This window comes from Sus scrofa, chromosome 4, assembly GCF_000003025.6.
Source record: "Sus scrofa isolate TJ Tabasco breed Duroc chromosome 4, Sscrofa11.1, whole genome shotgun sequence".
Lineage (NCBI taxonomy): Eukaryota > Metazoa > Chordata > Mammalia > Artiodactyla > Suidae > Sus > Sus scrofa.
This window is the reverse complement of record NC_010446.5, coordinates 129,384,174-129,396,891: the sequence shown is the minus strand read 5'-3', so window position 1 is coordinate 129,396,891 and position 12,718 is coordinate 129,384,174. Positions and strand designations below refer to the sequence as shown.

At 44.9% G+C, this 12,718-nt stretch overlaps 2 protein-coding genes across 11 annotated transcripts in view; one reads left to right on the top strand and one right to left on the bottom strand.

Annotated features, from left to right (window-relative positions):
- ODF2L (outer dense fiber of sperm tails 2 like) overlaps positions 1–841 on the bottom strand; it is a 409,562-nt gene extending 408,721 nt beyond the window's left edge. Inside the window, exon 1 of one of the 5 annotated variants that reach the window (XR_002343752.1) lies at positions 352–841. The gene's annotated coding sequence lies outside the window, so the exon portion shown is untranslated. Of the gene's footprint in view, positions 1–293 lie in introns of all 5 variants that reach the window. The other 4 variants (XM_013997449.2, XM_021090773.1, XM_021090774.1 and 1 more) reach the window with 4 other exon arrangements.
- The window catches only part of SH3GLB1 (SH3 domain containing GRB2 like, endophilin B1), a 34,195-nt gene continuing 22,578 nt past the window's right edge, over positions 1,102–12,718 (top strand). For 3 of the 6 annotated variants that reach the window (XM_005663724.3, XM_005663723.3, XM_005663721.3), the window contains exons 1-2: positions 1,102–1,492; positions 11,212–11,353. In XM_005663724.3, coding sequence (XP_005663781.1) covers positions 1,421–1,492; positions 11,212–11,353 — 214 coding nt within the window. In that variant the 5' untranslated portion in view covers positions 1,102–1,420. 6 annotated transcript variants of the gene reach the window in all.

The window sequence follows — 12,718 nt, the reverse complement described above, 5'->3', positions numbered from 1 at the left end:
CATGAATGTGAGCTCATGTCACCGCCCACCGGGCCTGCTGTCACTTTCCCAGCCCTAAAGTAATAAAAGGGCAACACAACAAATGCATGGAGCCTTTTCTTATACTTGAAATTCTAGTCTCCCCTCCCTCCGTGCTTGTACCCATGTGAACTTCAATCAAGCATAAGCTGTGTCCTGAGGCTGCTTAACAAGATACTTGGAATTACGGGCTTTTGCGCAAATTCCACGTCACGGGCTCCTTAGTTATGAAAATTCACATGTATTCCCATTCGTTATTAACGTTGACATCGTACCCCATTAGTTATCAAGCCCGCCTCGCCCAGCGGCTAAGGGTCCCTCGGTGTCGCTCACCACCGTGCACGGCCACGTCCAGCCTGGCTCTCCGGGTCCCGGGCGCCGCGTTCTGCACCAGCAGGCGCCCAGGGTCGGACCTGCAGCCCAGCAGGTGAGCGCTGCCGCGGGCGGGGCTGGGGTCCCTGGAGGTCAAGAGCCGCCCCGAGAGCGTCCTGAGGCGGGGACAGGCCTGGGCGGTAGGTGTCCCCAGCACGGGTTGCAGTCCTGGTGCCCAGCAGATGCTCAGCAATGCCGAATGAATGAACAGCGGGCGCCGCGGGGACTTGACTTCAAGTCTGTTCTGCAAACGTCCACGAGCGCCATCCGGGCGTCAGGCACCAGCGGGGCGCGGGACCTACAAGACTCATTTCACAGGTGCTGTAATTCTACGCTACAACGTCCCCATTTTCTCCTAAAACAAAACGGGGGGTTGGGGTTCTCTCTGTTCTGGAGGCTCAGACCAAACTGCAAACGTGCAGCGGCGCAGCGGCCCCGCGGCGCGCTTCTCGCCGCGAACGCCACCCTCCCTGAGGGGAACGCGCCCAGCTCCCGGCGCGCCCCGCGGCTCGGCGGCCGCGGTCCTGAAGGGGACGCTGTTCCCGCGATAACCTCGGCGGCCGCAGACCTGAAGGGGTCGCTGTTCCCGCGATAACCCCTGTAAAGGCCCCGCCCCGCGGCCCCGCGACCGCGGCCCTGAAGGGGTCGCTGTTCCCGCGATAACCCCCGTAAAGGCCCCGCCCCGCGGCCCGCGCTCGCTTCCTCCGTTGGGGACCCGGCCCCTCGCGGCGCGGACGCCGGCCGCTCTCCTGGAAGCCCACCGCGGCCCCGCCGGCGTTCGCGGCAGCTCCCCCTGAAGGGACAGGCCCTGCGTCCCGGCCGCCGCCGCTCGGGCGCGCGGCCGGCTCCGAGGCGCCGGTTCTCGCCGCCGCCCCGCCCTCCCCCCACGGAAACGACAGCTGCGGCGGGGCCGGCGCCGCCTCCCTCCGACCACGTCCGCCCCCGCCGCGCGCACCCCGCGCCCCAGCCCGGCCGCCGCGCCGCCGCCTCCCGGTAGGTCCGCCGGCCGCCGCGCCCGGCTGCCCCCAGGATGAACATCATGGACTTCAACGTGAAGAAGCTGGCGGCCGACGCGGGCACCTTCCTCAGCCGCGCAGTGCAGGTACCGCGCGGGGGGGAGGGCGGCGGCGCCCGGGGGGCGGGGAGGGGTCGCCGAGGCGGCCGCGCCCGTGGTGCCGGCTTCCGACCGCCCGCGGGCCTGCTGCGGCCGCGGCCCCTGAGGGCGCGGCCTGGTACCCTCTGCGCCCGGCGGCCGTTTTCCTGCCCTCCTGCCCAACCGCCGCTCGGGCAGGCGCCGCGGAGCGGGGCCGGGCCGGAGCCTCCCTTCCTCGGGAGGAGCGGGGCCGGGCCGGAGCCCCCCTTCCTCGGGAGGAGCGGGGCCGGGCCGGAGCCCCGCTTCCTCGGGAGGAGCGGGGACGGGCCGGAGCCCCCCTTCCTCGGGAGGAGCGGGGCCGGGCCGGAGCCCCCCTTCCTCGGGAGGAGCGGGGACGGGCCGGAGCCCCGCTTCCTCGGGAGGAGCGGGGACGGGCCGGAGCCCCCCTTCCTCGGGAGGAGCGGGGACGGGCCGGAGCCCCCCTTCCTCGGGAGGAGCGGGGCCGGGCCGGAGCCCCCTTCCTCGGGAGGAGCGGGGCCGGGCCGGAGCCCCCCTTCCTCGGGAGGAGCGGGGACGGGCCGGAGCCCCGCTTCCTCGGGAGGAGCGGGGACGGGCCGGAGCCCCCCTTCCTCGGGAGGAGCGGGGACGGGCCGGAGCCCCCCTTCCTCGGGAGGAGCGGGGACGGGCCGGAGCCCCCCTTCCTCGGGAGGAGCGGGGACGGGCCGGAGCCCCCCTTCCTCGGGAGGAGCGGGGACGGGCCGGAGCACACCTCGAGCTCGGCCCCGGGCTGCGGCACCTCTCCTCCTGCCTCTCCGACGCCGAGGCCGGGGCCTGGGTGCGCTCCCTCCCGGGCGGGCGGAGCCCTTGCGCGTCCGCGAGGGGCCGGGAGACGGCCGTCCTTGCAGCACCCCCGCCCTGTCCTCCGGGCTCGCTCCTCGCCGGGTCCGAGAAGGAAGTTTGCTTTCCTAACCCTCTGTCGGGACAGCTGCCAGCACAGCGCCCCGCAGTCCTGCGCCCGGCTGCCCGCGTCCGGACTCAGCCAAGGCCGCGGGCTGGGGTCCCACTGGTTTTCAAAGTGGGGAGCACAGGCAGTGGGGCAGCGAGAGAGGGGGTGGGGTTCTTGTCGCGCCTCCAGTCACAGGGACATTTTTCGAAAACACTTTAGGGGGAAAGTTGAGTACCTCGCGTATTCAGAAATTAAGGAAGTGTCAGTCCTGGGAACTCGGGACAGTTTTCTGCAGGCGCCACCCACACTGTGCCACCGCGGGGAAATCTGTGAGCAGGTGTGAATTTCACAGTACGGGGTGTAAACAATCTGGCGTTTTAAGTTAATGGCACAGTCACAGTAGCAACAGCATTCTCTTTTGTAAACAGAAAACAAAAATAGTTTTCTAATGTAACATACCCGGCTGGTACTGAAATGTAAGTCATTGTGAAACTTTACTGCTTTCCTAGTTGCCTTTAGCCCACTTTTTTTGGCATAGTTGACGCTGCACGATGCTTGACTTGTAGAAGAATGGAAGAATTAGAGCAAGACACTAGCTGTTTATTTTAGTGCAAATTCTCAGTGATTCTGGTGCTGAATGCAGATTTGACACTAGGTAATGCCACTTTGAAATAAAGCTGGATGTTTTCGGGTACATAATCCCCACTGCTTAAGTAGGACATACGTATTATGGTTTGATTGAAGTGGTTGATCAACTTCATGTAAAAAATCTGGCACAGCTCTCAAGATGTGCTTCCCACGTTAATTTCAGTTATTCACTGTTTCAAATTCTCTAGGAAAAAGTTTGAAAATTCTATCTTCTGTTAGTTATCAAATAATTTTCAGTCTTAAATACTTCACTGTCTGCTCCACATCCGCATGTTACTGCTGTTTTGGCCAGTAGTGATACAGCAATAAATAAAATCGCCAAAATTTCTGCCCTCCTGGAGTTTACAGTCGAGCGGGAAAAGACAAACTAAGTACATTAGAGAAAAAAGCCAAAAAAGATTAGTTTAGGACAGGGGTGGTGGTTGCTGCTGTTACATGAACATATTGGAAAGGGCAGTTTTTTCTGTTAGGATCAAATTCAGAAAGACCTCAACGAAGTGACACTTCTCCCCTTTTTTTGTTTTTTTGTTTGTTTGTTTGTTTCCTTTGAGGAAAAGCATTTCAGGCAGAGGTAACAAATGCAGGATCTGAGGTTGCAGGGGTGCTAGAGAGACCAGTTAGGGAGTTGTGGCCCTAGGTCAGGCAAAAGGTGATGTGACTTAAATAAGAGGAGGTTCAGAATCTGTCCAGTGTTGAGTGTCATATTGGCTCTGGGTTATGAGAGAAAGATGAGTCAAGGATGACTCTGAGGTTGTGGCTTGAGCCATTTACTAAGAAGGGAAAAATTTCAGGAGGATCAGGCTCCTTTAATGTGTCTTTTTGTATTAAGTCTGTAATATATATTGCGAAATATTTATGTACAAACTATGTCATGTCTGAGAATTGCTTTAAAATATTTCAGAAGAAAAAATGTGGATAATTGAAACAGTATTGGCAAAAGGTTGATACTTGCTGACGCTTGGTTATGGGTTCATGAGGTTTTATTATACTACTATACATTATGTGTGACATTTTCCATGGTTTTTTAAATAAAATATGTAAGGAAAAAGAGGTGGTTGCAAAATGGAACGTGAAATCTGGAATGCTATGTGGTAATTTTCAACAAAATACTGCATTCCCATTTCATTATTTAGTCAGTAACAGAGTTCCTGCTCTAAATTGAGTTGACCTAAGTGTTGTGCCAAAAAGTGCCAAGTTTCATGCTAAGAATAGTGTAAGAGCTATGCCAGTTCCTCATTACAAGCAATAAGATCAGCAGGAATGGAATTCAGCTTTAATATTTCTGAATAATAATTTCTATTCAAATAAAATTACACCTTAAGGAATAAGCCATTCTTTGGTTAGACAATTGCCATACATTTTTTTCATTTCAGTTAAAAATTAAACATGTCCCCTGTTTTAAAAAAGTAAAATAGAACTATTCGAGCATATAAATGGGTCCCATCACTCCACTCCAACTCTTCTAAAATTTGTCTCTATAACTCAGGACTTTTTTAAGAATATTAAGGTGAAATGTATAAATGAATAGTAATATTCATTCTCTAACAATCCATTTGGCTGTTTTTGTTGTTCTTACCTCCCTCAATAGAATACTAGGATCCAGTATTTGCCTTGGGAAATTGATCATTTTATTAGTCTTAAAAAACATTTATTCTTAGAATCCTGTCCTTTTGGTCCAGATTCCTGCATATTAAATACTTCCAGTCTTGTCTTTTCTCATGTATAAATATTGAATTCCTATCAATTTTTTTTTTTTTTTTTGGTCTTTTTGTCTTTTCTAGGGCACTCCCAAGGCATATGGAGGTTCCCAGGCCAGGGGTCCAGGTTGAAGCAGTAGCTGACAGTCTGCATCACAGCCACAGCAACACCGATGCCAGCCGCATCTGAGACCTACACCCCAGCTCATGGCAAAGCAGACTCCTTAACCCACTGAGAGAGGCCAGGGATCGAGCCCACAACCTCATGGTTCCTAGTCAGTTTGTTAACCACTGAGCCAGGACGGGAACTCTGACTTCCTATCAAATTTTTTTTTCCTGAATATCTTGTACTTTTCTAACTCTAGAGTTCTGAGTTCTGTTCATGTAGTTAAACTTGCCTTGAAAGCCCATCCCCACCCCCTCCACCCCCAAAGTCCTTCCCTCCCTCAGGGGTACAGCCTCAGGTCCATCTCAGACCACAGGAGCTTCATGTGAATTCCCCTGTCATGTTTCAATTTTGTATGATCATGTATTTTTCTTCTAATAAATTATTATGTAAGGTCTCTCAGAGCTCTAAAATTCTATTGCTCTATGATTTTGGCATCGTTAATAAGATTGTTTGTCCTAATTAATCAGCTCTGTTTCTTACTCCCTCTCACAACATCCAACATTTTTTTTAAATCATTTTAGCCAAACAAATAGTATATATGCAAAGTTTACACTTTGAATCACTTAGCACATTAAATAGTTGTTAATTTTTATTAATATTTTTCTAACATATCTGCTGACCATGAAGTTGATTAATGCTAGTCTAAAATATTAAACTCGTTAATTCAACTTGAGTTTGTTGAGTGCTGCCTCCTAGGTACAAAGATGAATGAGACCCACAATCTAGTGTCAGTTTTTCATAATTAAACATTCTTAGTAGTAAATATCCATATTGTGAATTACTGTTCTGTTCATCTGATAAATCTTTCAAGTGGGGGCATTTTTAGTTCAGAAGTGATAACACCAGCTATTTTCTGGGGGGAAAAGTCTTTAAACTTTAGCTGCAGGTTTGCCCCGAGCTCGCCTTTAATTTAGTAAGGACAGTGATGGTGTCAGTGGAGAGGTAGAGATGAGTAGGTGCCACCCTCCCCGGCTCCTGTCACATCCTGTGCGGTGGATTCCAGCTTGGTTAAACACTTTCTCCCCGGCCCTCCTGAAATTCCACCTCTTTTATAAAATTTACATTGTGTTAACATCACCATGTTTCTGGAAATTATATCATATTCAAAGTCCATAAAGCCATACGTTTTTCTTATTCTGTAAAAACTGCATGTGTAGCATTACTCAAAACTGTGTTCACATCCTTTGGTGCTGTTGACATTAATTTAGTAAACTACTAGATAGATGATTTGTTACTCTGATGTTAATCATGGATGAGCTTAGAACAGTAGTTCTCAGTCTTAGCTACGCTTACAATTACCTGAGAGATCTTACAGGCTGTAAGATTAACTGTAAGTCCAGTTAAGTTAGAATCCTTGGGATTGGATTTGGCATCGGTGTTTTGAAAGCTCCCCCAAGTAATTCCAGACAGCCGCCAAAATTGGGACCCACTTGAGAAGAATCTCCTTTACAGTTTACTAAAATATTCAGAATTCGTGTTACACATTTTCCAGCAAGAAGTTTAGATTACCTTGAGAAGATTACCCAAAGAATTGGTTGTTAGTTTCTATAAAAGCGACGTCTCTTTGATCACACAGCTTTTTTACTTACCGTCCTTGTCCTTTTCCTCTCTGGTAAAGCGGGGTGTTGAATTCAGGCTCCTTATTTTTTACTATAGGCTGCATGCCCATCCTGTAGTTAAGGAAGGGTTACAGTGCCTGTGATAATGTGACGGACTCAACCACAGTCCTTTTCTTAAAGCAGTGTTGAGAGAAAACAGAGAGAGGGGATTAAACTTTCTGTTCTTGGGTCAGCTTGCTGTGTTACTACTGAAATATTATGAAATAATAGTATATCAGGAGTTCCCGTCATGGCGCAGTGGTTAACGAATCCGACTAGGAACCATGAGGTTGCGGGTTCGGTCCCTGCCCTTGCTCAGTGGGTTAACGATCCAGCGTTGCCGTGAGCTGTGGTGTAGGTTGCAGACGCGGCTCGGATCCCGCGTTGCTGTGGCTCTGGCGTAGGCCGGTGGCTACAGCTCCGATCGGACCCCTAGCCTGGAAACCTCCATATGCCGCGGGAGCGGCCCAAAGAAATAGCAAAAAGACAAAAAAAAAAAAAAAATAGTATATCAAATTAAATTTTAGAGAACATTGGGTTTGGATTTCTATGATTTATTTTCATTCTGATTTTCACTGCAACTTATTTTCATAGACTTTTTAATTGCTAAGTGGCACTCCTATACATTAAAATACATGGTTAAAATCAACTGTAGTCTGTAATAGCTCTTACACCAATTGACTACAAAGTCAGTAATGATTTTGGACTTAAATATGTTAAAAACTTATTTTTCGGGTAAATTTTTTTTTTTTTTTTTTTTTTTTTTTTGGTCTTTTGTTGTTGTTGTTGCTGTTGTTGCTATTTCTTGGGCCACTCCCGCGGCATATGGAGGTTCCCAGGCTAGGGGTCCGATCGGAGCTGTAGCCACCGGCCTACGCCAGAGCCACAGCAACGCGGGATCCGAGCCGCGTCTGCAACCTACACCACAGCTCACGGCAACGCCGGATCGTTAACCCACTGAGCAAGGGCAGGGACCGAACCCGCAACCTCATGGTTCCTAGTCGGATTCGTTAACCACTGCGCCACGATGGGAACTCCTCGGGTAAATTTTTAAATTAAATTTTTAAATTTTTCCTACTGAAAGGGGATCCTTTTTTAAAGAGAATTCTTTTGTCCCTCTGAAAAGATATCATTGTCATAATTGTGTGTGTTTCAACAGTATTATTAAGATCATACACACTCCTTGAGGGCAAGATCCAGGCCATACTCTACTTATGTAGATCACATGCAGTAGAAGGAAAAATGTGTGTTCTCCCTAAATACCTTTGAGAATATTTCTCCTTAATTTGGTTGATGTAACTCATCATTTTCTGTAGGTGATATATTCTTAAAAATATTTTAGAAAAAAATTATACATTCAGTAGTGTACTATTTTGTTAGCTTAATATGTTAAACCTTGTGATTAACAGTGGAAAAAAATCCTTAAGTCCTCACTATGACACAGTCATGGGAAATGTCTTTTTACAGTTATACACGGAAGTAGTAAAATTTAAATTTATTATATCAAGGTAAATATATGATAACATTAGCAATGTTCTTATGGCCTCAGCTGCATCACTGAAATTATGATTCTTGTCTGTGTAACAAGATTTTTTTCATTATTTGATATAAAATGCACAGTAACTGTTTTTCACTTTCAGAAAATGCAAGCAAACATCAGAATTTATTACGGGGACTTAAATACATTGCTCATGTGGGCTTTCCTACCAAACTCCTGTTTTCTAAAGAGACTTTCTATAATCAGACTCACACATACTTAAGGGTTCCTTATTTTTTTTTTTGTTTTGTTTTGTTTTTACAGTTCTGAACTAAAATAGTAAAAAACTTATTCATTATGTATATTTGTGGAATCTTACTTTGTAAGTTGTTTTACATATTTTATGTTTCTTGCTCGGATTCATACAAATTAATGCCTTTGTTCTGTTACACTTTCACACTCTTTTCTCACTTAAGAAAAAGTTGTATTTAATGAGAGATACCCATAAGTTAGTGTCATGAGAATCACAGAGAAAATATTAAATAATTAAGCAAACAGGCCTTTTAACGTGAAGATAGAAATATTTTATTTTCCAAATAATTTAACTTTCTAATTGTTGGTTCTTTGAAATATTATTGGGAGAAAACTTGCCCTGACCTAACAGGTAACGGATAAACTCAGTGACTATTCCTTTAATTATTATGTATCTGTAAACGTTTGTTAGTAATTTTTAGCCTATACATTTAATTTCCAGTGTGTTTCTAGAATATGTTAGATTAAGCTTAACGTGACTTTACGTACTGAAAAAAATAGGCCTATAGGTTTGTTTATAGTATGTAGTTCCCGTTTCGCTCCCCTGTAACAGAGACCACGTCTTCTAGTTGTTAGTGTGCCTTGCACAAAGACTGACCTAGTGACTACTGATTTTTAAATTACGACTCTGTTGATTATTTTATTAATCTATTCTTATTTATTAAATATAAATTAAGGCTATCTACCGAAAATGTTTACTTTGCGTGAAGCTGGCACTCATGATGTCCAGCATTACAGCTGGAATTTAGATCAGACGACTCTGCATTCTTCCTATAGATCTTTACATAGCTCATTTCTTATTCAGTCTCAGGTCAGTTACTACTGTTTCTCCAACCATCCACATCTTACTCTTCAAACTCCCGCTCCCCTTCCAGTCCCAGGTTGCATTCCCCTGCCCCTTTGAACCCTCCTCTGATTCACCTGCTCCCCACGCTCTCTGCAGAGTGAACGCTTCCTTCCTCTACCTTGAATTCATTAACTTCACTTAGTTAACCTTTCAGTCACAGGATCAAGATACTTTAGGAACTCTGGTTGGTCCTCCACCACCTTTTTATCTTTGTATCCTTATGGTCTAATGATTTGTGTGCTAGTGTGTTAGTTAGCTTCCTTAGGAGCAGAAACCTTGTCTGTTTTTTGACGACTGAAACCTATGTGGTTAGAATCATACTGAGCTCATATGTAGGTGCTTAATAAATATTTGTTGAAGAAATGAGTGCAGTGAACAAATAGTTACACTTATTTACTAAGGAGCTTTTTCTCTATTGGTAGATCATCCTTTATAAATGTTCACTACTGTTAGTTGCTTTATCTGGGAAGAAATCTTTAAACCATGGGATGCAGACTTGGAACATGTTAAATTCTCAAGTGTACCCTTGGAGGGTCTGATTTGCTTAGAATTTTCAGAGATCCAAAAAGAATACCAGCTTCCTCTCCTCAGAATTGGGTTGCGTAGTTACCCGGCTGACCTTAGGGTCAGTTTTTGATCTTCTTCCCAGTGCCTGTCCCACCCTAGTTACAGGAGAGTTTATGGGCTTAGGCAATAGCTTTGGAGCTGCTATTCTCAGTTCCACCCATTGGGTCAGGGCTTGGCTACGGGCCAGTCTTTAAAAGACCTAAAGCTTTACAGAAGCTATTGAAGCTATTATTTCTAGGCCCTGAACAAGACCTAAAGCCAGAGTTGTGCCAGAAGTCTAAGAAGAACATTCTCAAGTACCTTTCAGCTCAGAGTGCTAACTGATAATCAGTTGAAAGTATTAGGTCAAGAACAATGCTGAAAAAAAACAGATAATAAAATTTTTAAAAAAAGAACTGCAAAAATATATTTAAGAAATGAGAGGGGGGGAAAAAAACCCCAGGTGAACATTATATTTTGTTAGCCAGAAATGAATCATGACTAATGAGTATAGAATTAGTGCCAGTGATTCCCCTCTGTCATGATGGCGAGAAAGCACGTGGTCTGGAGGAAAATTACGCATGATAAACAACCCAAGTCATTGCTTCTAGTATTTAATTAAAAGTGTCCAGAAGTCTCTGTAAAATCTACAGAGAAATACCTTTATCTCTTTGTCTATAATGGGCAGTGCTGTCTTTCCTCAAAAACCAGTATGCTCAAGATAATAAAAATTGGTACGTTGAGTATATTTAACTCCATTTTATGATCTTTAAAAGATGCCTCTATAATAGGAATAGAATATGTTCCAAAAGTTAGTCCATAAATCAATTACTGGAACATAACTTGAAGAAACAACTTAAATGATAGTTTCCCAGAACCGTCCTGTAAAAGCCTATATAACTAACGACTTGTGATTAAGATGCCAGTGATAAAAAGCTACATTAAACATGAATAGCCCTTTTTTCATTCAGAATAATGACTCACATACATACCCTTGCTTAATTCCTAAAACGCTGTTAAGATATGTATTGTCTCTTTTTTTGCGGTGGAAGAACCTAAGGAACAAATATTTAAAAGCTTGCTCAACTCACACAGTTAGCAGTGCAGCCCGACTTGAGTCAGAGCCAGCAGAGTCAAAGCTGCTTCTCCCTGCCATTATGCTGTCCTACCTTTATATGTTAGAAATATTTATATACTTCATATGCAGAATCGTATGCTAGATTTTCTGTAGCATTCATACCACATGTTTTAGCAGAACTAAAGATATGTGTTAACTGTAAGATAGGGTTATCCTAAGCGCCACCAAAGAGGTATGGATGAATTATCAGAGACATCAAAAAGTAGCATTCATATGCAACAGTTTACAAACAATCATTCCTATGTCTGGTATTGTTTGGATTTGAGTTTTCTTATTAGTTATTACTGTATAGATTCTTGGAATGTATTTGGGGGTGTGTTTAATTTTTTTTAATATATAATCAATAACAGTTCACAGAAGAAAAGCTTGGCCAGGCAGAGAAGACAGAATTGGATGCCCACTTAGAGAACCTCCTTAGCAAAGCTGAATGTACCAAAATATGGACAGAAAAAATAATGAAACAAACTGAAGTGTTATTGCAGCCAAATCCAAGTAAGAAACTTTTTACCTTTTATCTACATTATTGGCTAATCTTATTAAAAGGTACTGCTAACAGGTTTTTCTTAATGTTTTTAAAAAGTTTTAATGACTGTTGGAATAATTTTTGGTGCTGGCTTTGAGGTCTAGAGTTATTTTGTGTATGTGCTTTTGGTGAAGAAGAGGTCCTCGAGCAAACTGACAAACACCGTTTTTCAGGCCTTTGGAAAATCCTCTTGAAAACTCAGTTTCAGGCAGCAACTGTGAACTTTAACTTAAGCGGGTCTGTGAAGATAAATTAATCTTTCTCATCCAGAGGGAAATTACCCCTTATTACTTAAGGAAAAATTATATAGAAACTTGAATAGTTACAACTGTTTATTTTTAAGTTAAGTTTTACATTTTACATAAATTATTCCATTTGATTTTCAGACAACACTGTAAAGCTCTTTAAATCACCTAACTCAGTAACCTTGCAAATAAAGTGCACTGTGATTGTTTTAATTGAAACTCTCAACTTAGCTTTCTGTTCAGTGTAGCATAGCTCATTGGACGTGGAACTTGAACCAGAGCCAGGTGTATTGACACCCTTAGCTCTACAGAGCAAAACTGCAGGGGAAGAGGAGCAATAGCAGTTCCTGTTTGGGGAGTTCCCGTCGTGGCTCAGCAGAAATGAATCAACTCGTGTCCATGAGGATGGGGTTTGATCCCTGGCCTCACTCAGTGGTTTAAGGATCCAGCATTGCTGTGAGCTGTTGTGGAGATCGAGGACTTGGCTCGGATCCGGTGTGGCTGTGGCTGTGGAGTAGGCTGGCAGCTGTGGCTCCAATTCAACCCCTAGCCTGGGAACCTCCACATGCTGCCAGTGGGGCCTAGGAAAAGCAAAAAAAAAAAAAAAAAAGCAATTCCTGCTTTCCTTTCCCTTTTCCCCAGCATTATTGTTATTGTGACCGTGGTGTGAAATGCCGTAAATTTACTTTCAGTTACTAACTTAAAGTTTCAAGTTTTAAACTTGGTTGCTATTACATAAACCTCAAGCACTTCACAAAATATTGGTAATTCTGTGCCATTTTAGTTAAATTTTGATGACCTTTTACAATAGTCCTGGGGTTCCTGTGTGGCTCCCCAGGTTAAAGATTCAGCACTGTCACTGCAGTGCCTTGGGTCGCTGCTGTGGTGCGGGTTCGATCCCTAGCCCAGGAATTTCTGCATGCCTCATGTGCAGCCAAAAAATAAATAAAATAGTACTTTCACACTTTGAGTGAGGTCTGTTATTTTTGGATACCATGTGTTATTTTGTATTCATTTTAAGGCTACATAAATTATATACCATGGCACCTAAGAAAAAAGAAAAGAAAGTAGTAGGCGTTTTTCCTCTTG